Source organism: Acartia tonsa, chromosome 11 (genome assembly GCF_053477335.1).
Source record: "Acartia tonsa isolate MP-2025a chromosome 11, ASM5347733v1, whole genome shotgun sequence".
Lineage (NCBI taxonomy): Eukaryota > Metazoa > Arthropoda > Copepoda > Calanoida > Acartiidae > Acartia > Acartia tonsa.
In genome coordinates, this window is record NC_137270.1 from 11,031,569 (window position 1) to 11,055,474 (window position 23,906).

At 31.6% G+C, this 23,906-nt stretch overlaps 1 protein-coding gene across 1 annotated transcript; it reads right to left on the reverse strand.

Moving 5' to 3' along the window:
- Positions 1-1,198: 1,198 nt before the first annotated feature.
- LOC145331600 (arf-GAP with GTPase, ANK repeat and PH domain-containing protein 1-like) lies at positions 1,199-23,408 on the reverse strand. The gene is made up of 5 exons (XM_080176349.1): positions 23,121-23,408; positions 7,229-8,658; positions 6,431-6,972; positions 6,105-6,234; positions 1,199-2,085 (listed from the first exon to the last, which is right to left on the reverse strand). The coding sequence occupies exons 1-5, from the start codon at positions 23,278-23,280 to the stop codon at positions 1,828-1,830; spliced, it is 2,520 nt and encodes an 839-aa protein (XP_080032475.1). The 5' UTR covers positions 23,281-23,408; the 3' UTR covers positions 1,199-1,827.
- Between the last annotated feature and the right edge of the window lie 498 nt (positions 23,409-23,906).

A 23,906-nucleotide genomic window follows, 5' to 3' on the forward strand; every position in this document is an offset into this window, starting at 1 on the left:
GAATTAAGAGAAGACTAATAGGTTCTTAGTGCTGTGGTTAAAATTTTAGTTAATGACGATTTGATAATAAGATACTTTTGTGGAGTTGATAGCACACATATAGATAGATAGATGGGTGGATATAAGGAAGTGTTCAATGGACGAGAAACTTTTCATTGGCGGTGTGCCCACAAATACACAAAAATTTAGACACTGAGCTATAGCATAATGTTTATTGTAAAATCACCGATTGCTGTAACATCCAGTAAGTAATCTAACAACTAACAGACAACCAATCCTTTGATTTAACAATCTTTGTCTGGAAGTTCTAATTGTGCTGATTATTAATGCTTACAGGCATTCACCCAGTCTTAGTTTGGACTTCCTTGTCATAAGATCATTTTAACATAGTCTCTAAAATGACTTCTTGTAGTGCAGAATTGTGAAAACACCATTTTCAATGCCATTACGTCTATGAATCAAAAAGTTAAATTTGAAATATGTGAACTTATAATTCATAACATTTCCTATTCATATCCCCAATGTTGAACTTTGGTGCTCTTGATACATCGACAACAGACTGGACAATTCCCCTATAAGTGCCTTGTCGAGCACTAAACCCCTCTTACCTAATTTTTTTAAAATATATTTATTTAAGTAGAGTAGAATCTCGTTTGTTAAAAACAGTCATGTTAGGTAAGGGTATGCTGGGGAGCCCCCCCGGTTTTAGGACTTTTAAATGGGATTAGGCAATCCAAACCTCTCTTAATTTTTTTAAGGGGGGTGTGGGTAGATGCTTTGAAGAAAAGCACCAAAGATTAAGTTTGTCGAGCATAGTTATTAATAATTGTATGTAAAAATGAAAGGATGCCTGTCTGTCTATAAAGAAAGGTTTTCGCTGGACCTATATGGATATCCTGTCCAAGTAAAGCACATTTTGTAAGTACTATTTTTGGGATGAGGGTACCTCCAGCCTTTCAAGATAAATCATCTTTAAAAAAGCTCACCTCCTACCGATTTATTCTTTCTTTAATATTTGTACAACTAAAGTCTTAAATGGAGGGTAATCCCCTCCCCCTCTTCAAGATTAAAAACTGTATTTTTTGTAAAGCTTCTCTTTACCATATAGCATCCAGTATATAATTTGTATGACACACTAAACTATACACAATTAAATTATTTAAGTTTGTATAAAAACAATAAAAAATCAAAATTAATATTTAATTATTAACATTTATTGAACTCTATATTTAATTAAAAATATGACATATGGCAGTAACTAAAGAAAACGCGCGAAAAAAAATAATAGAATTAATTATAAATATCACAGTTTAGACCTTGTCTAAAGTAGCAGCTAATAGGAGCTAGCTAGTAATATTTCCATTTTTTTGGGGACACATTCTTATTTACAGTATGACCATCTAAAAAAAGACTTCATTTGGAAACATGATTTAAATGTTGATTAATGCCCAAAATTAAGATACTATTTGCCCCATACTGTAGGTAAAAAAGTCCCATTATTTTGGAAATAATCTAATACATAGAAAATATCAAAACATAAGTGATACATAGAATATTTTTTTTTTTTGACAGAAGGGCTCAAATCACAAACAATCTTTACATAAAGGTTTAACAAAAAATTTATTCAAATAATTTTAAAGCTGAAGTAAGGTAAATTATGTGATTTGAAAAAGTAAAAATATTGAAATTTTCAACTAACTAAATATATCATATATATTTACAGTATAATTAAAATATACATTTAAGTCTTTGGAAGTTTATAAAATGTGAAAATTTATTTTTTTACCAACAAAACAGTTAAAATGTTGGCTTTTTTTCTCTCATTGTCTATAAAAGCTGACTTTCATGTACAATTTCACCGTCAAAATTCAACTGTTTCGCAATTCTTAATGGCGATTGGTCACTCGGAGTGTCTAACAGCTGACAAATATTATTGGCGGATTTTTTCATAGAGCCGCTGCGCAGTGATTGGTTGTTTTCTGCGTCGGCAATGTACGTTGCTGAATTGTGATTGGCTGAATCTGCAAATGTGGGCAGATTTCCGTTTTCTGTCTCTATCTTGATTTCTGTAGAGTCGGAGTACTTCTGAAATAATTAAAGTGCAATTAGTAAATTACATTTTTAAATCTTTTCATTGATTTAATTAAATACTTAGACTAAATAATTCTTGTATTGGCAATTTTGTACGAATAGGAAAAAATTAATCTGTTACCCATTGATGCTTTTGTCTTATACTCCATACAATTAATGATTTACACTATAAAATTGTTATTTCCCAATCTATATCATTATTTTTCTATGAACTACATTTGTCTTCAATTAGATTAAACTTTTAATTTAGTTTCAATTGAAAATAATTTTGTAAGCTGGGAGAGAAAAAATTGGAGTCAAAAGTTCAATTGCTTGTTGCTTATAGTTTCTTGTTGGGGTGTGGGGATAGAAATATATTATTTTTTAGCAATTTTTAATACTTGATTTTTTCTATTTATAGATATTAAGATAATTTGTATCACTCTCTCTCTCTCACACACACACTCATACACTTCTATCTCTCTCTCTCTCTCTCTCTCTCTCGCTCTCTCTCTCTCTCTCCTTGTCTTATTTCTATCTTTTTTTGCTATGATAAACCAACGTCTTTAACTTTTCGTGTGAACGTTCAACGTTCGACGCTTCCGCCGTTATTATTTAGCGGTTTTCAAAATGCTTATATACGCGTTTAGCAGTGAATTTACAAGCTAACTAAAATGTTAGTGTACTGGAATTCTTTTGTCACGAAATGTTTTTAAAACCCAACTTCTATGAAAATTTTATAATTGAAAATTATGAAAATACTTATTTGTTTTGGGAAGAAAACCTAAAAGTTGTTAAAATTTTTAAACCATAACAATTACCTAAGCAATATTTGTTGGCTTAAGAAATGTAAAAAAATAATAGCCCAATCTATTTAAAATTACATGGTACCTATTGATTTTCTTATTGAAAACTCTGTAACTCTATTAAACAATTTGATTCGCTAAATCAATATACAAAAACCAAATTGAATACCCCAAATTTCATAAGAAAAGGCTTAGAAATAGATAGATAGACAGACATACTGACAAAGGCTAGCAATCTTGAATTGACCAGATAATTGAAATAGCGACAGGCGCATCTAATTTTGGATAGATTGTGAATTAATGCTTTAGATTGGACTCAAAGTAAATGTGTTAGTAGCCAGGCAGGCAGGGAGACATAAGGGGTAATTTTGTTTATCATCATTAGGTATGTGCATCAATCTATCGTCTATTGTCTTATCCCTAAAGATCTTTGGCTAAACGCAATTTTTTTCTTCAATTTACACTAATAAAAAGACTAAACGTAATTGAACAAAAATGCTATTATACAAGCTTACTTTGCTATTTTTGAACAAGATAATTCTTGTTGTATATCAGAATTTAATTTAAAGTTATTCTATTTATTTCTTTTACAAAGTTTCTTTGTATTCAATACTACAAAAAGTAATTGAAAATTTATTGAAGCCAAAATATATTTCTTTTTATAGATATAAACGTCTGTTAAATAGATAAAAATCTATTAAAACGGGCTTTTATGTCTATAAAACTGATATAAATATTATAAAAATAGAACGAGACAAAATAAATATTTTTATCAGTTTAAAGATCTATTTTGAACTTTAATCGCAATTAACCCTTCTTTCTTAGAAAAATATCTTTTTCTTTATTTTGGGTATGTTCAGGGTATTTATAAGTAAGGGGAAGGAGTTAAAAGGTTCGATGTTCATACAATGAGAAAGAAGGCAGAAAAAGATATTTAGTAAAACATTACAGTAAAACACTAGAGAGGGAAGGGGTAAAATAAGTCCCCATCCTAAGGACCTTGTGCCGACTCTCACTAGGGTCTTTGAAAATCAACAAATAGTGTCGGGAATATTAACACAGCCAAGAAGCAAAATATCTGTATAAACATCTATTATAGTAAAACTAGCATGATCTTGTCCAAAAAACATCAGTAAAATGTTAAACAGTTAAAATACAGACATATTGCATGAGAAAAGAAACAGCACAACATTCCCCGTCCACTTTGCTTAACTCTTATTCTATAATTGCTAACTATATAATTATTTTTGCGAAAGTGAATGCACACTCAGCTGAATGTATCCGTTTATCTAAGACATAAATCTTTTTAAGGAATTCATTTTAAATAAAAAAAATCTTTTTCATTTCCGTTCTAGAACTTTTGGGGCAGCAGGCGAACCCCATAAAAAAAGGTTTTTATATCTTTTCAAAGATATTAAAAAGCACATTTACCCCAAAATATTTCCTTTTAATCATATGATAAGGGTGATCATTTCCAATAGTAAGCAAATCTTTAAAAATATAAGACAAAAAATTTCTAAGCATTTATAACTTGTTTTAAAATCAGCCAATTATGATTATATGTACCCAGCATATTACTGCTAGACCGACAGACCAACCAGTAAAATAACTGTTAGAGTAGCTTCGCAACAAAATTTTATTAATTTCTATAGGTGGATATAAAACTAGTATAGATATATTTTCTCATAAAAGCGCAACCACTCTATAGTTATGCTTTTTTCTAGATGCTTTATGTTTACTTTAATTACAAAAAAATCTCAAGAGGTTTTTTTTAAATTCAATGTTTTATTCCTTAATTCGTAATTTATTTATTATCAACATTTAAAAATACATAAATTCATAGTTTGTTTCATGTTTAACTCGAAATAAATTACATAAAAACAAAAAAAAACAAGTTTAATGTAAACTTTTTCAAGCTGCGTTACTTATGGGTAAAATTGTATTGAATGAAATACCAACAGGAAAAAAAGCAAAACTAAATACAGACATTAACAATTTTAAACGTTCATTTAATGTATTGGAACGATAGAATTTTTTTTAGAAAGCTTGAACCATAGAAAAAAATAACCCCACCACCTTTCAAATAATACTCTTGTATGGACCAAATAAGTCCTCTACCCCTTATAAATTTTTAAATAACCTTACAGGACCCTTTTCCTATGGGGCACTAGTCTTTCGACACCCCCCCCCCCCTTACCATTAATTACACTATATTTTTGATATTCTAAAAATATATATATACTCTAAAAGTCCCCCCCTCCTTATAAAAAAAACTTCCAATAAACCATATCTAATCGAATGAATAAAAAATGTATAGAACCCAGAAATCGACCTTTGTGTGTCTGTGTTTATTTTAGACTTTTTTTTATTTTATTTTAAAAGGCTAAATGTCTTTGTATTGTAACTGATGTCGGTTTAACGAATTTATTTGCTACAATATCGATACTCGGGATCTTTTTAGGAGCGCAGCTACTCTATATTATGCTTCATGTAAGTACGTCTTTCATATTTTGGCTTTAAAAGTTTTTTATTGTTAAAAACTTTGATTCATAATCCCTCTCCCCCCGAAAAAAATGTTATATCATTAATATTTTGGACGATTTATGGACAATAACGTCCTTGTTTGTTTAAATATCAATATCACGGATCTTTTTAAAGATTTATTAGGGTTTAGGCTGCAATTGTCTCTTTTTTCTCTCATTGACGGCTAACTTTTAGGGTTTTTGGGGCTTTAGGGCTTAGTTAAAATCAAGTTTTTATTACAGTAAAGTTTGAAAATATGGAATTTTTAACTAATTAAAGGTAACTTTACAAAGTGTCTAAAAAATCAGCCATGTTGTGACGTCATAATATTGATGAAGATGAGAGGAGAAGTAAGAAAGAAAACCCCCAAAAAGATATGGATAATTACTTATTTTTATGACGTTACATGACTAGTTTTTGAGACACTTTGTAAAGTTACCAATTAAATTTTATGAAAAAAACTTTCTTAGAAAATAAGATTTGAAATAGTTTGAAAAGAATGAAGTTTTTTTAACCAATTAGTATACAAAACTTGCATTTTAGAAGGTTAAGTTCTTTTTATTACTTTTTATCTAAAAGCAATGTTTGATTTCAGAGTATAATACTTTAAGCAGCAATGGGTACCTTTCATGAAATAAAATATTTTTTTTTACTAACAGTAATTTTACTTTTAAATTTGTTGTAATAACAAGAACAAAAACTTACCCAAGCTAGAAGCTGAGCGTAGACTAGTTTCTGGTTGCTGATGGCGTATTTCAGCGGGTTCTCAGGTTCTGAGTTCAGTTCCTCGCAGGAGAGGTTGATCAGGGTACAGAGGAATAGCTTCATATCATCACTAGATAGATAGATAAATAATTAGATTTCTTGATAGATACATATATAAATAAATAATTAGATAGATAGAATTATTAAAAGATAAATAGATAGATTCATTAGATTAATGTAAATAAATAGATTGATAGAAGTGTTAGGTGTCTAACTTTCCCCAACCCCCCACCCACCACTTATGAAAAATTTTAATAGATATTTACCTGTCCATAGCCCTGACTAGCTGCCCACTGAAGGGGGGCCTCTCCTCCCCAATAAAATTCTTAGCCAAATATTTGGACTTGATAAAATTTTCCTTATCTTCCCGTGAACTCTCCGGCCCTGGCTTGTTCCAGAACTGGAGGCTGGAGGTGCTGGTGTTCAGGTTGGAGCCCTGCAGGGCCTCCTCCCAGACAGAGTTGGCTAAGCGGTTGCCTACGGCCTTCATGAGCTCTAGATGACTAGCGGACCAGGAGTCAAGATCAAGGCTGCGCACTTTGGAAATGTGTGTTCCTAGATTTCGGTGGATTCCAGAACATTCAATACAGATTAGAGTTCCTAGATTAAGGCTGGCCCAACCGGGTTTAGCAGTCCCGCAATCGGCACAGGCGTCATTACCGGCCAGGTTGCGTAGGAATTCGGCTCCACCGTTCCTGCGGCCGCTGTTTGCGGCGTCCTTATGGAGGATGTTGCCAGCTTGCAGGGACGAGTGGATTTGGTGTTGGATAGCGCTCACCCATTCTTCTCCTTCTTCTTGAGAGCAAACCTACAAAAACCAGGATGTAAAAATTCATGAAAATTCAAAATACATTTTTTATCAATAGAACAAGTTAGATATAATATAAAATATTGCTGACGAGAAGTTTTTGTACAGAACAATATTTTAAAATTATTATTTAAATTTTTGAAAATTAGCTGAATATATTAGATAGAGAATCTTGTACAAATAAAGGAAACAAAGAAGCATGTTTTATTCAACAATACCTATTTTAAATGCTATGGACTTTAATAAATTTTAATACCTGAAAGTGCCACATTCTGCTGTCCAAGGAGACAATAACCAACTCAAACAGGCTGGTGGGGGGCTGAGACTCAACTGTCTCATCTGACAGGCGGTGCCGCTTTCTTTTCGGCGTTTTGGCGGGTACTGCCGCAGTTTTATCAGGCACAGACACAGTTGTGTCCTTGTCAAATTCATCAGAGCTGGAGTGGCCGTTATTGGCGGCGTTTTCTGGTGCATTTTTGGTGCTTGGCGTGGCCATGCTAGCGCTGGATATTCTGGCGGGAGTGGCAGCGCTTATTGTGGAGGTTGTAGTTGAAGATTTCAACCCTGTCGGCTTTTGTCCGGGAACTTTGACTGTCACGTGTTGGAGATGGATTTCCTTGCCTCCAATATTGTCCACATAGGCCTGGAAGGAGGGGTAGTAGGTCATGGTTCCGTCATCACATAGGGTCACATATTTGCGGCGGTACATACGGGAGGAGCCGGACTTTTTGTACAGGTATCCTTGTTTGGTTGGGATAATACGGCCCTGGCCGGTTTCCTCAATGGTTGTGGCGTTGCCGTTTGAAGCAGCTGCGCTACCGCCGCCCAATTTCTTGATTTTCTTGCTCTCATGCTGCACAACTGGAGTGCGGAGTGTTGAAATGCCTGGGGTGTGCGTTGACGAAGTGCGGACTACAATACAGGATGAGCTAGGAGTCCGCAAACTTGCTTTGCGGTAAGAACAGGTACCGGGAGTTTGTTCAGCTTCGGCTGCAGTTACTTGAGCCTTCTTGCGGAAGGACGGCGTGAAAATAGATGAGCGGCGAAGTGTGTTTCGCCGCCGGCTTATTGAGGCAGATGATGCAAGAAGACTAGAGTTAGCGGCGAATAAGTTTGGCGGGGCCAAGGGAGTGCCAATAGCTGGCGGAAGCATTGGCGTTGATGGTGTGGGCGGGGGAAGCATGTTTTCTTTATCATCCGCCGTCCAATCGGCGAGGGTGGGCGAACTAAGCTTGCGAAAAAGACCAGAAGAACTGCAAGGCGATGAAAACGGCGAGTCAAACTTTAGCGGCTTAGGCGTTTGGTCTGTGACAATGGTGAGATCTCTGACAGATTGGCGGGGGGTGAAGGTTGTAAGACAGCTGGTGTTGTGCCTACCACCGGAATTTTTAGGTGCATAAATTGTGCTACACGGGGAAGGTGGCAGCGGCAGTCTGTGGCTGCTGATAATAGACTCCCGGTGGCGGCTGCCTGAGGGCGTGGTAAACAATTGACTATGCTGACAAGTAGAAGAAGCAGCCGTGGTAGGCGGCAAAATATCAGAATGAAGGCGACACGAGCAGCTAGAATTGGTGGCTGCCGGCAGCTCTAGTGTTGAGTGTAGGATATCGTCACAGGCTTTGGACTGCGCCACGTCATCTATATACTTCTGGCGGGTTTCATCCTCGTTTAGCTGCACAAATGAACCTGAAAATAGATAAAAATTATTAGATAATTTCAATAAAAGCTATCATATTGTATTATGTGCTAGGGGAAAAGAGGTTTCAAAGTAAAAATTTTAAACAATTTACACATTATTTTTGACATTGAGGTGTTAGACAAATATTTCAATAAAATTAGACATCTCTCTTCCTTTTCACACCATTGACCAGTAGGGTATTAGAGTTGTTATCATTAGACTAATCATTGTTATTATTTTTTTTAAGTAGAAAGAACAGGGCAAAACAAGCTATTTGACTCTCACATGCAAGTTGTTATTCACAATACTAGAGCACTTTTTATATAAGAATTTAAAAACAGTATAATACTTTACTATTCTTTATGTTCAAAACTTGTTATTGCTGCGCTACTTGTAGACACATTATCCTTGTTTTGCTGGACATTGAACCAACAAGTGTCAAAAGGACGGACGTACGGTCGGACAGGAAGTTTTGAGAGCTCTTGTTTTTGGATTTAAAAGAGATTAGAAGGATGGTTCCAAAATGGAATTAGTAAGAGTACTATGACAGTAAAGTAGCTCACAAGAATATATAGATATTCTAGTGTAATACTGTGATATTGAACTATAATAGAAATATTTAAGAAAATACAATAGCTATTTGTCTATGTAAAAGCATTGATAAAAGAAATGGATTAGCAAAGAAAGAAATAGAACACACAGATTTCTTTGTGTTCGTGTTACAAGTTATTTTTAGATACAAAATCCCCTCCCCCCGCCACCTAGCCCACCCCCATTTTGTTTCCTGTTTTTGGTGAGATTGTGACACCCTTGTGATGGACGTACTACAGGCGGTGCACTTTGATAGTTAAGCTGTGTATCACCTCTTTATTCATAATTTAGCCTTGCTTTACTTTTTTCTTATGGCTAAGAATTAATACAATTGTGCAATTAATTCAAAAAAATATTAGTAGTTACCTAATGTTTTTAAATCATTTAATTCTACAAGGTAAATAATTATAAATTTTTGGTAGATTTTTGCTGTTTTGAAAATAAGCTCCAACTTCCCTAATTTAAAATATTAAGAATGAAAAAGTTCTTTCTTTAAAAAAAATGTCAGTAGATTATTTTTTTTATAAATCATATGAATAAAATTGTTTAAAATGTTAGTTGATTAAAAGAAACTTGAATATGCTAATAAAATTCTGTTCAAAATTATACAACGTTAAAGGTTTAAATAAAGATACCCTTTCAAAGACACCTAAAAGTAAGCATACAAAAAAGTAAATTTTTAATTTTGTTAATGGCTTATATATGTTCTTTAAAGTTTATTATACTTTACTTTTTAATAATTTTATTCATTTCAAAGAATAAGTAATGTTATAAGCCAACAAATAATGATTTTGAAAACTGTTGAATTTCAAAAACAAAAATTAAGATTTTTTTGTTGGCTTTAAAAAACCTCTTTCCCCATCTTCTTATCTTAATTTGATTCCATCGCTGTTTGTTAGTAGATATTTCTTCTAAGACCACCTTGTCGTATGCTTTTTAACATTTTTTAGTCGAGAGAAGCTACTCTAAAACTCCTTATATTTTGCTTTAATGTTAATGTTGGTCATTGAAAATTAAGTAAAATTTAGAGCCTATAAAAAGCAATCTTAATATATAAATAAGTAGTATATTTTTAATCGTAAAGATCTCGCTAACCTCATAACCCATTGAATTCTACATTTTAGGGGAGCTTAAAATAGCTGTAGGAATGTTAAATTAATATCTTGGAAAGGTTTTAAGCTATTTATTACAAGATATTTATCTATTTATGTATCTTTAACAAGCAATTTCGTTACTTTGTAAAAAATGGTTCTGTTTATGCTTAAATATTTAGAAAATGCTAATGCTCTTTCAAAAGTAAAAGGCTTTGACATAGCAAACGTAATTGATTTTTGTAAGTAGCAAAGCTGCCCTATAAGCAATGTTGTTACTTTAAAATTGAAAATTTTGCTTGTATAATTTTTTTGTGGGGGTGTATTTATTAGGTATTGTGTTTGTAATTTCACAACAAGATTTTTTAAAAATTCATCATCAGACGCATCTCTCTTTTTGACTGTGAAGGCCAGAGAATACGGACACCTTGTTCCTCCATGAATTCCTGCTGTCTTTGGCAAGTTTCTCAGCTTCTCCCCATGTTAATTCCAAATTAAAGAGGTCCTTTTCAGTGCTCCGCCTCCAGGTCATTTTCGGTTGTCCCCGATTACGTTTACCAGTGGTGGGGTTCCATTTTAAGCACTTTTTTGGAAACCTATTTTGTTCCATTCTGAGCACATGTCCTAGCCATTTTCTTAAAATATTATTTAATGTTTTTTTATGATATTTTTATTCTGAAACCTAGGCTACTATTGAACGTAATCATTCTTATTACAAAACTTACTTTTAAAGTATAAGTACAATAACCCCTTTTACAAGTTATCTTTATTTAAATTCTTAACATTTGAGTTTCTATAATTCATTGAAATCTAAAAACAAAGCAATTTTATTGCCCCATTTCTCCCCTCCCCCCTCAAAAAAATGTCTTTTAATCCCATTCTTGCGTACGTGCTTATCTGTTTATCTATTTGTCTGTGTCTGTTTGAAAAAATAAAATTTCAAGCATTGAAAATTCTTTATTCATTACTGTTTTATGAACTTTGAACGATATTCAGTTGTCTTAAAACAAAAGTGCTTGTATTTAGTATACATATGTACTCACCCCCTGTTTTATAGTAGCGTAGCTACTCTAGAATTATATTATGTCCGTCTGTCTGTTTGTCATAAAGTATAATTTTACAAACTGTAAAAAAATGGAAGAAACATAATAATGAAAGTGTTAATTGATTGATTTCTATATGTTTACTATTTGATACTTTACTGTTTTTATTGATGAACTTTTAAAACTTGTTATTGCTGCGCTCCCTATGGGCATATTAATCCTTTTTGTATATATAATATAGGCACTTTAAAGCGTAAGGTCGCATATTAATTAGATAAAACAAAGGCTGGCAAAGCTTTTCAAACAAACTGAAAATGTCTCACCCTTTATGGGAATGTTTTATTTAGACATGTGAAATGTTTTAGGTCTTTTATTCCAATTTCATGGGGGGCGTTAACACCCATACAAGAAAAAATCACGTCCATTGGTGGAGCATAACTTAAAACTTGCAACTTAAAGACAAAATTTACTAACACTCTATAATTTCAAATTTTTTGCTCTAATTTTTAAAGCACGGCCGTTTTGTCTTTAAAGCCTTATATTATAAACTAATAAAATTAAAATTTTTAGACTTTTTCTATGGTTCACTTTAACATGTCTCAAAAAGGGTATTATTCAGTTCTTTTAGATGGTATGATAAAAGTTACTTTTTCAAGCTATAGGTGGTCTGCTCTGTTGTTTATTAGTAGAACAGAGCAAAAAAGTTTAATGATGCAGTTTTAAAGCTAGAAAGTTAAGTAACTTATCATTACACCAATGCTTTTTAGCACTTAGCATTGTTTTAGAACATAAAATTATATATTTTGCGTTATAGACCCTAAAAATCTACTGAAAAGATATGCATTCCTAAAAAGTCAGGGATTCTAAGGGATAAGACAATGGAAATAAATCCCAAATTCCTGAGAAACAAAACTACCCATTCTATAGATTAAAACTAAAGGTCGAAAAGTTTATACACTATTAGTTTTGACCAACCAATTCAGATTTTTAAATGATCGAAGCATAAAATAACGTGTTATTAAAACTTTGAATACCATTTACATTCAAATGTCTTCTCCCTCCCTGCATAAAACTGATTTTTGGGCTTAAAATTTTGTTGTTCAAAACATGGCAAAGCAGTAATTAAAATTTGAGCCGTCCTTGTGTACTTAAATACATACTTGAAGCCTTAAAAATAAATCCATGTATGTGTGAGTGTTATATGGTATTTGAGGCGGGTTTTGGAGTAGCTTGGCTATAGGTAATCACATAGTTATGTAGTCTAGATTATATATGTATGCCTAGTGTTATAACATGTTGTAACAAAACTTTTAAAACACCACCTTTTGTCTCTCAAACCCCTTTACCTTTTTGTTTTGTTTACACCACCCATCCATCCTCAATAATCCGTAGGTCATGCCCACTTCATCCCCCCCCCCCCCAGAAAAAATAATGCCTACATCCCCCTTACATGAAATTTTTGGTGTTCCGTAAAAAATTAACAGAAAAAAAAGGAAAACTTAAAGCACTTAATCTGTAAGAAAGTAAATTAAAAATCTTTCACATCCCAACAATTTCAAAAAAGTATATGTATACAAATAGCGCATAAGAAATGCAATGCTATTTATAGTTAGTTTTAAACTGTTTTACAGAAATACCATTTCAAAAATTGTTATTCTATTTATCAAATCCGTTGGTTATCCATAATGGCTGAACGCATCCTTTAGTCTACAATTTTACTTTGATTTAAGAATGGTACTTGTAGCAAATTTATTTCATTCTTATTTTTCAGGGAAGCTTTATTTAGTGACCATTGTTAATAAATTATGCCTGAACGCTTACACAAGTGAACTTAAAATCTATTTATTTCAAAAGTATTGAAATTTTTTCTTTGTTCTCTTTATAAAAGGAAAGTCCTATACTTTAAATCAATCATACAAATGTTTTAGAAAAAAAGCATAAAAAGTAAAACATATTATTAAAGAACTGAAAAAAGGTCCAAAAAAGCTTCCTTAAAAAGCAAAACATAAAAGACCTAAACTTACTATCAAAAAACATCCTACAATTACTTCGAAAGATCGGACGGTCCCTTTAAGGGTCGTGAGGGGATGTAATAGGGCTTTTAAAATCTTCACTAAGCGTGAAATTTGACCAGATGCGACATTGTTTGCCAGGGAAGCTGCACTTAAGTCCATAAAATAAATAATCGCATACCATCTCAAGTGCAGAACAACATCTCATTATATGGATAATAAACTTCACTTGATGCATTATTTATTAGTTAAAATTAGATTAATTATAATAAAAAATATACCTTAATTTTATAACTTTTAGAATAACATCCTTTTAATTTATTCCCTTTATAAAAAAAAGTAAAATTGTTTTGATATATAGAGCGTGTCCTAGAACAAAGGCCTTTCATTATAAAACCAAAAAAGGCATAAAAAACTTTTTTTTATTTTTATCCCTAAATAGTTGATAACAAACAATGACAAATAATCCCAGTTTTTGTATCTATTGATTGATTGGTTGAGTCTTAATACAATTTTTTTGGATAAAAGTTCTTTGTATCGCACATGCTGTTTTGTTAGACGGCTGAATGACGGTAAATTTGGATTTTTTAAAATAATGAAAAAGAAAATATAAAATATCTAAAAAAGCATTTTTTGTTGTCATATGCATAATTTTGTGAAGAATCCGAAATGGCCTAAAAATCCTAAATAATCAGCTGTAACATCTATTATTTTGTACAATACAAGAGCTTAAGAGAGAGTTATTGAATTTTTCCAATACCAAAGAATGCCATTATATGTTATTATATAATTTTATTGATATTTAAAGGTACTTATACACCAATTATAAGTTCATAAATTATAAATTTCAATAAAATTATAGAAAAAGTAATGTATTTTCCATGTTTATGTTAGCATCAATTAATAACAAGCTTATAACATTTGTAAATTGATTTCAATGACAAATTTTGTATTTAAGTATTAAAAATTGTTTATACCAAGATATTTTCATGACGTTTTGAATGATACAGACGGATATACAGATTAGCTGCGATGCTAAAAACATTTTTTTTAGAGGGGGGTGAGTGAGGTTTACTATTTGATGTATACAGTGATCAAAAATACTCGTTAATATGACTGTTGTAGTTATTAATTTGTTCCCTTAATTACCCCCCCCCCCCCCTCCCCTATCAGCTCATACAAAATCCACCCACCTATTAATTATAGGTTATGCGCCTCTAGCACTTTGACCCCTGCGCATCTATATCCAAGAAAGGGCATGCTCTTCAAAAAATAAATCAAAAGTAAAACAGGACAGATATAGATTTTAGATTATATTCATCCATTCCAATAAAATTGAGAAGAAAATCTTGAAAAATTTTTACAAAAAAATAAGGACATTTTTTGTCAAAATTATTTAATTATTTTTTTTTGAAGGTGTTGTTTTGTTGCTATCCGCAAACTATCTATCTATCTATCTGTCTTGCTATCTAGCTGCGTTGTTTATTGGCAGGAAGTTTTCAATTTCTTATATCCTCATCTTTTGATGTTCACACGAAACTGCTTCATTAATATTTCAGAAAAAAGATTTTTTCACTTTTCGCTTTTTCAAAATGTGGCTTAAAGGGACTCATCCCTCATTAAATAAAATATTTCATTAAAATCAAATAAGTGAAGTGAGGAATTCTAATCGCCTTTTTTTTGCTAAATAATAGAAACACTTTATCTGACCCTACTAATGACATCCCAAAACAACCCCGCCCCCCCCCCATACCAACCAAAAAAATTAAATTCGACCCCAAGAGAATAATTTTTAGAGACATAAAACACTCATTTTCTGACCCAAAAAAGTCGTTCAAAAACTCGCCAAAAAACGTGTTTTAATTAATCACGGGACGTTTAAGATTTCCCAGAAGAATTTTCTAAAAATTTGTCTGAAAATTGCTGTCAAGACTGCCTTAAAAATATAGTCTTAGACAATTAAAAAGCATAATAAAATCAGCGACTTGCTTTAAATGGCTTATCTTGGTTTTCTAGATCTGAATCTAAATGGTTTTTGAAGAAATTTAAAGTCATAAATATGGTTAAATATTCTAACAACACACAACAAGCTAGTTTTTTCTTCTTATAAAGAAAGCGTAGCTACTCTTTAACTAACCTAATTTTGTGTTTGTACGTCCGTTTGTCCTTTATGTCATATTACACAAATTTGAAAGGAAAAATTCCCTATTCAATATATCAATATACAATGATTTAGTGTAATTGCTTTAAATAAATAAAGAATAATATATTTTAGATTTTCTTTGAAACCAAAGTTTCGCGACTATTGAGTGTAAACGTTCTTGTTATCTTTCTTGTTGAAATGATTTACATTTTGGTCCTTTATGATGATAATATCTAAAGATTTACGTTAAAAACTTTTGAATTATTACTTTTTTGGTTTACAAAAAAGCTTTACAAACATTGAAATAAGAATTATATTTTGTATTAAAGTAAAAAAAATAAGTAAAAAACATCATTTTCATGCATATTTTGCCTAAAAAGTGTTAAAATATACTTATTACAAGTATTTTAAGCTCATTAGCAAGGGAGTTATAGTGAAAAATAGCCCCTAATTTAGAGATAAAGAGGTAGATTATGCAAGAAAATTGCCTTCTATTTTCCCTTAAATAACAATGTTTAAACTAGATGAGCGATTTCATCACATTTTCTCAATTTTCTCCCTATACCCTCTCTCTCTCTTTTTCTATCTATTTTTTTTCTACATAATTTATTGGTCAAGATTTTGGGGAGAGGAAAAGAAAAGAAAAAAATTCGCAGGTGAAACCTATAGACTTTTGAATTCTAGATAACATCGGAAAAAGGATGGTTTTTAAAAATATTTTTTTATTGTAAATTTTTCCTATCTTATTGTACTTGTCATCCTGTAGAAAGGTTTTTTGTCTGCAGCTTAAGATTTCAATAATTACTGAACCGATTGAGTTTTCCATTTTAGGCAGGATTCCGAAGGAGGTTTTAAGCTATTCTATTTTCATTAGATGTAGGTTTATGGATGGTTTTCTGCTCTTAGATCCCTATCCTTTCGAATAGAGAGCCTCTATATGCTGGAGGCGAAACTGCAAGTCAATAAATAAACTAATGCGATATTTTAAAAAAAATATACTTGAAAAGCAAAAAAGTTGTAATAGAAAAGTTCTGTTGGAAAAAAGTGACCGCATTTTTTTAAGAACTGACTTTTCTAATGTTTAAAGATGGATTTATAGTTGTGGATGCAGAAAGTCCTAATTATATAGTGAAGGTCTACTTTTACAACAGGAGATATATGGTGGCTACGCTACTTTTAGACATATTAGTTAGAGGTAGAACATATTTAAATTTTTGGGTAAAAGTACATTTCTTAAATGTTCTTATGTTTATTAGTTAAATGTTTGTCTGTCCTCTTATGCGGTTACGGCCCTAGCATCTAGGTGCTCTTAATTCGAAAGGACAGGAAGGAGCTAGAAAATAGATTAAAACCATACCAAGACTTCTTCAATCTGAAAATGAAATAGCCTAAAATCAACATCGGATCTATGTTACGCTTACCTAAAATAGAGAACCCAATCGGTTTAGTAGTTTATTTATATCTTAAGTTTTAGACAAAAAACCTTACTACTTTAGGATATCCGTTTTGTTTATATGTATCATCACACTTTTTCTTTTTTTCATTAATTATGAATGGTTTAATCAATTTCACGCGCCTGACTGGAAACAAATAAACAAACAATAAAGTTAATTACCCCACCCACCCCTTCTGGCACGCCCCCCCCCCATATCAACACCCTTGTATTCCCCCTTTTCTTCCTTGAATGAAAGGACAGGGAGTTGTTAATAAAAGAAATTGTGGTTTTATGTGAAGGGAATTTGGACTATGAATTACACTGGTACCCAAAGTATTTGGCCTGAATATTTTAGGTAATTCCGTGGTTGGTTCAAACTAGTAGTAGTGTCTAAATATTTCAACCAATAAATTAAAGTACAGAAGCATGTACAGCAATTAAATATCCGTTGTATTGACCCTAAAATTCCTGGGTTTAATGTTTTACCACCATATTCAACTTTATTAAATTATTATCATAATTCTTTATTAGGTTTAAGTCAGGTATAATCACTTTTATAGTTGACATTAGTAATTTTTGTATGTCGTTAATTAGTCAGCCATGACAACTTTTACGCACATAAACCATTGATATATTATGTCACCCTTGCTTCTAGGTTTGGCAGGGTGAATAATTAGTTCTGTGGCAACCATTAAAGTTAAAACCTTTTGTTCTACCACATTAAACCTAGTTTAAACAACAATAGAACCGGGTACACGATAATTATTTTATTAACACCCTTCCATCCATTATGTATATCTTATAGCATCAATAGATAGCCAGATAGATAGGCAGATAGATATCCTAGCACCTTTGTTTTAAAGGGTTTTATGGGTTTTACTTATTTCTATACCCTTAAACAAAAAGACTATTAAAATGAAAATATCTTTTTTTTCAAAAATTAAAAAAAGATATTTTTATATGTACCTATGTATAAAAAAAAGATTTTTATGTAGGGTATATTTATCCTGTCTCTTTTACATTAAAAACTATATAATAATAAAAATTCAAATCATTATTTGAAGCCTTTTTTTTCTATCATCGCTTAGCTACTAAAATGACTTTTAAAATGTATATAAAAAGAGTTTCTTTTCTAAACGAGGTAGTTTTAATATAAAATAAAATAAAAAGGGTCTGCTTAAATTACACCTTAAAAGATCTTTGTAAAAAGTGATGATTTTTGAAGTTAGCTACCTTTTTTAAAAAGCATATTTCCGTCCCCTTTCCCTTTTTTTCATCCCCTCCCATTTTTGGCAATTTTTATCAAATTCTCAAGCCTAATTAAACTAACTAAAAATGACTGCAACTCAAATTTTAACCAAAAACTTATGAGAACTTGGGGATAAAGGATGTGAGAATGAATGGTCCCAATACCTAATCGATCATAATTTTAATTCATTTACCGCAAAGAGTTATCTGTAATTAAGCTGGAAGCGCGCATGTTTTTTTTATTTACATTCTTTGATTGATCGACTCCTATTAGATTTCTAGTTTATTTAATTCACAAATAAAATTTAAATTTTCCCACAAGTTTATCCCCCCCCCCTCCCCCCCCCTAACTTAATTTGTATAACTAACTTTTATTGGGTGGCAATACCAATGAACAAATCCCCCCCCCCCCCCCGTTAATTTTATCCCCTCACTTTATTGGTGGCCAATTTTTGGGTAAAAACATTTCCTGATTTCCTGTTTAAAAAGAATCTACCTGTTTTATTAGAAAATCGCAGCAACCCCATAGGATATGTCTGTCCGTTCGTACGTCCGTCAGTAACAAAAATCAATAATTGTTTATTACACAATATTAAGCACAGAACTATAAACCACCTATTAAGAACTTGAAAACATAATAAAATGTTTAAGAAGAACATTTATTTGCACTACAGACCAACAGACAACACACACACACAAGACTAATAGAGTAGCTTCGCTACTAAGCATGCATGGGTTGAAACACAAAACACATAACCCAAGTGAAAATAGGATTCACGGTGAATTATTGGATTTTAGTTATTTTTTGTTATTTTCACCTTTTGAGCTTATCTATTTATCTCCCCTTGTTTATCTACTTCTCTCTCCCCTTTTCCTTTTCCCTTTTGGACCCTTCAATCTTTTTCTGTCTATATAATTTGGTTTCATATTTGAATTGAACATTTTTGGGTATGATTATTTTGGAATCATAAACACGAAATGTTTATTTTTACTTACAAGAAAGCATTATAAAAATAAAATATTCTAAAAATCTAGAAAGTACACTATGAGATAAAGATTTTAATTAAGAAACATAATACTTCTATGTCAAAAAGTACATTTATCATGTAAAAAAAACTTCCGAGTTGGGCTTTAATAGCAAAATTATTTCATCTGTCTTTCCATCCCAGTATACTTACTTTCCCTTTTTAATTGCCCTTTCCCCTATTATATCATTGCACATCTCTTTCCCTTTTGCCTTTCCCCTTTACTTTAATATGGCCTTTATTGTCGTAAAATAATTGCAAATCTTGCAAAATTGTGTAATTCTGCAATAGTGCAATGACATTTGTCCAAATTTCCCCCCATGTCACTGTGTAACTTCCCCCCTTTTTCAGTTATACATATATAGGAGTTTAGAGGGGGAAGGGGCTAGCATTCTGAAAAAAATAATCTTAATATAAATCTATATTAATCTAAATGACCGCGGATGCGAGAATAAAAATCTACAAGATTATGGCCATCAAAACTGGGATTATTACAATAACTTTTATGTTATATATACGTTTTATATTTCTTCCATATATATGGAAAATAGGTTTTTTTTTCATAATTTTTGTTCCCATTCAAAACTGAACAGAAATATATTATGTGGGGGGGGGGGGGGGGAAATAAAATTTCGGAGGAGTGTTGACTACTATATAACATGGTTCATATAGAAAGGGCATGAATTTACATATGTTGCGAGCAACGACAAACAGCCATACGGACAAATATTCTATAAGATTAATTCTAGAGTAGCCGCGCTACTAAAATGTATGTCAAATTAAAAAAGTGCATCAACATAGTTTTTATGTTAAGTAATATAAAAGCTTTTTGAACTAAAAATTTAAGTAACATACTTAATCTACAAGTAACTATGATTGTCCGTCTGTCTGTCTGTATGTATGTAATGCAAAATTCTATATATCTTTCTATATATCTAACTATCTATCTTTACATTTTCCCCTTGTTTTGTAGATTATATATCCTTACTGGTGAGCATGTGTGTGTGTGTGTGTGTGTGTGTGTGTGTTTGGATGTATAATTTAGTTGATTATTGTCACAGGGTGATGGATTCGTCCGATACATTTGGAACATAGACAACAATAAGTGACGATCTAGAGACAATTGGGGATACAAACTAACAAACAAATAAAAACATACAAAGAAAAATAGCTTTTTATATTATTATTATTTTGCCAAAAGTAAGCTTAATCTATTTCAGTCCTGTTCTAATTAAAATTATTCTACAAAAGTTTATTATTTGTAGGACTACTCTTTATTTGCAGATGTGATATATTAGTTTACATTAATGATGACATTAGTATTGAAAACATAAAATCATCATTTTAATCAAATATTTATTTTTTCAAATTCTGTATAGGATGGTTTAATTAAGAATTTAATATTTTTATTTAAATTTATAAACATGCCGCTATTTATTCATTTATTTTAAATATTAATCTTTAACTCTTAATCTTCGTCTACTCAAGTTAGGGACAAATACTCTAAAAAATGGACAGTAAAACATTTTATATAATAACTACAGATAGCGCCTCTAGCATTTAGTAAGTCTTTATTCAACGCGGTAAGAAAAATAGCATAAAGCCATCTAAAAGTTAGCTTAACCTTCCCTAAAAGCAATAACACAATCGGTTCAGTGGTTAGCGAGATCTTGACCTACTAACAAACAAAAAACTATAATAGTATACACAAAATATGTTTTTGTAATTTACATCTTTTTAATGTCCAACCGTTATAGTTAAAACTCGTCCCTAATTCTAAACTCATGTTGGTCCGTGTGTCTGTCCATATCGATCATAGGAACAGTTGCTGCTTGTCACCGACATAAAGGATAGGGTTAATACCACTCCTCCAAGATCATCTGGGGGGGTTAATTCCCTCTTATAACACCCCGCCCATCTATTATAAGTAAGAGGGGAGGGGGGGGGGGTAATTCTCAGGGATCTTAAGGGATAAGACAATGGACCATTTATTAATAATAATAAAAAATTCACATTTCCATAAATCAAAATATTGATGGAAAACTTTGGGTCTTGCTAATAAAAGTATCTAAAGATTTTTAACCAACTAATAAGAGAACAAGTTTATACAACTTTGGTAAAATCTATTGGGGGAATCTATACCCCTTCCCGTAACTCTTTTGTGTAATTAATGGATATATTTTTATTTGTGTTTGTAAATAAAACTATTTCATTGATTTCTTCACAAAAATAAGACAATTTTACGTTTCATATTATTGACAACTGTATGTAGAATAATAAATTTAAATTGCAGCTACGCCACTAACAGCACTAACTATGAGAAAATAGTTTTTTAAGCATATTTTCTCACTAAGATTATGACTTAAAAACGATAAATCTTATTAGCTAAAGAACTTGGGCTAAGAACCTTAAAAATCGTTAATGGCCCAAAAGCCAGCGGGTGGCTTCCCGGCTAAGTATGGATAGTGCAACATGAAGGGAATAGATAATTCCCAAATTAATGATAATCTTAAAAACTAACAGTAAAGTATTATACAGTACAATTAAACATTTGTTGATTTAGAAAATCTAATTCTATTAAGCAGACAAAATAACACTTTAAGAAAATTAAAGTTTAAAAACATTTAAAAATCTACAATTCTAAGGCTTCACTACAGGGCCCTAATCCGTTTTACTTCCGCCCCCCCCCCCCCCTTTAAAAAAATTGCATAGGGTGTTAAGGGTTTAGGGGCAAAGAAGAGATTTATTTCTCACGAAAGAGATAAGGAGAGAAAAGGGAGAAAAAAGAGATGTTTAGTAAAATGATTTATTAGATTTCTAGGCAAATTTTTATTATCTATTTTTGGCTTAGAATCATAGACATAAAAGTTAAAGATTGGCTTATTAAAAAAAATATCCATAGACTACAAATTTTAAAGAAAAAAGTAAGCGATTAAAAAACGTTATACAGTCAATATGCAAGAAAGGATATGTATTTTTAACATTGAACATCTTTTTCAACAATCAAAACTCTTGAAAGTCCTAAAAATGTCTAAAATTGCCGACTTAATATGAATAATCAACGACTATACTAGACGACAGAAAACTATCTTTCTCTTATCTAATGAACAAATTTTGGGGGGATGGGAGTGGTGTCGAATTAACTTTTAAATTCAGGACATGTATTAATCAACTCAAATCGATTTCAATTATATTATATTTGCAAAAAAAAATACCTAAAAGTTATAAATGTGCATTTTGATTAATTCCCCCGCCCCCCCCAAAAAAAAATTGGTTTATGGTAGATGGAAGTTGAAGGGGTTTTAGCCTTTAAAAATACACAAACATTCAAAGATTAAAATCATAGTATACCCCTCCATGTTCCAATGAACTCAAAAAAGTGTCAGATTTCTAACAACCGATTTTAAATTTTAATTTTTAATTTTAATAGGGTTAAATATAATGAAATATTCAATTAATAAAATTTTAAGAATTAAATTAAGACAAAAAAATCAAACATACTGTCTGATAATGTTATATTTTTGAAGATTTTAAGTCTTATTTTAAGCCCCTTTCGCTTTTTAAAAACATATGATTGCATTTTTACATTTTTTTCTCATGAGAAAATCTATATTTTTGGAATCTGCATTTTTTCTCAAGACTTTTAAAAGCCTTTTAAAAGTATCACGTTGCTAAGTAAATAGTCATATTTAGAAAAGTACAATTGTGTCCAAAATAAGAAAATAATTAAAAAAGTAGACATATAAGAAAAAAATACTTTTTAGTTGAAGAATTATTTAAAATACATAAACAAAAAAGTTTTCCTGTAACGTTTCGACGGACATACTGACATACTTACTTAAAGAGTTGCTGCGCTGGTTTTACTAAAAAAAACTAACAAACCTGACAATTTTTCTTTATTAGAAACCAAACTTTTTGATCGTTTCACTTTTCGCGTTGAACGTCTTTTAACATCGCGTAAAAAAGTGCTTGCACGCTCTGGTATGCGCATAAATGGTTTTCTGCTGGGTGTCACTACGTATGAGGTCGGCGTAGCAAACATATTTATAATTATTTATCACTAAAAGTCTTCTAGTAAGTCTTTTTTAACATTTATGTAGTCTTTAACTTTATATTTTTGTAATTATTTTTAACACATTGTATATGTATCCTTTCGCGATGGCGTTTTAAAGGCAACTAATTTAATTTTCGGTCCATATTTTTTGTATCGGTAAAATTAAGGGATGTTATGGTTTGTTGGGTGATAAGCGCGTAGCGCACCGTTACGCAAGCACGTTCGACGTACCGTGCCGGTACAATAGAATAGCGTATTCCATCTGCTCAGGCTGACGTGCCAGTACAACTATTTATAGGCAACAGTAGGGGGGAAGGGATAATGTGTAGCTAATAAGAGAAGGAATTCGTTGATTTTGTGAGAAAATTTTGGAAGATTTTTTTTCACGAGGATTTTTTATTATCTCTCTCTCTCTAAACCTCTCCTAACATTCAAAATCTGTCCCCATCTCTCTCTATTCTCCTTTTCTCCTTCTCACAAAATTTGAGTGATTTGAAGTGTCAAAAATGTCCAAAAAGATCTGAAAAAGTCCCCTTTCTCCTGACCCATAAAATTCAATATTACGCTTTTTTCTCTGAGTACCGCGGCTACTCTATAGTTTGTTTTATGGATAT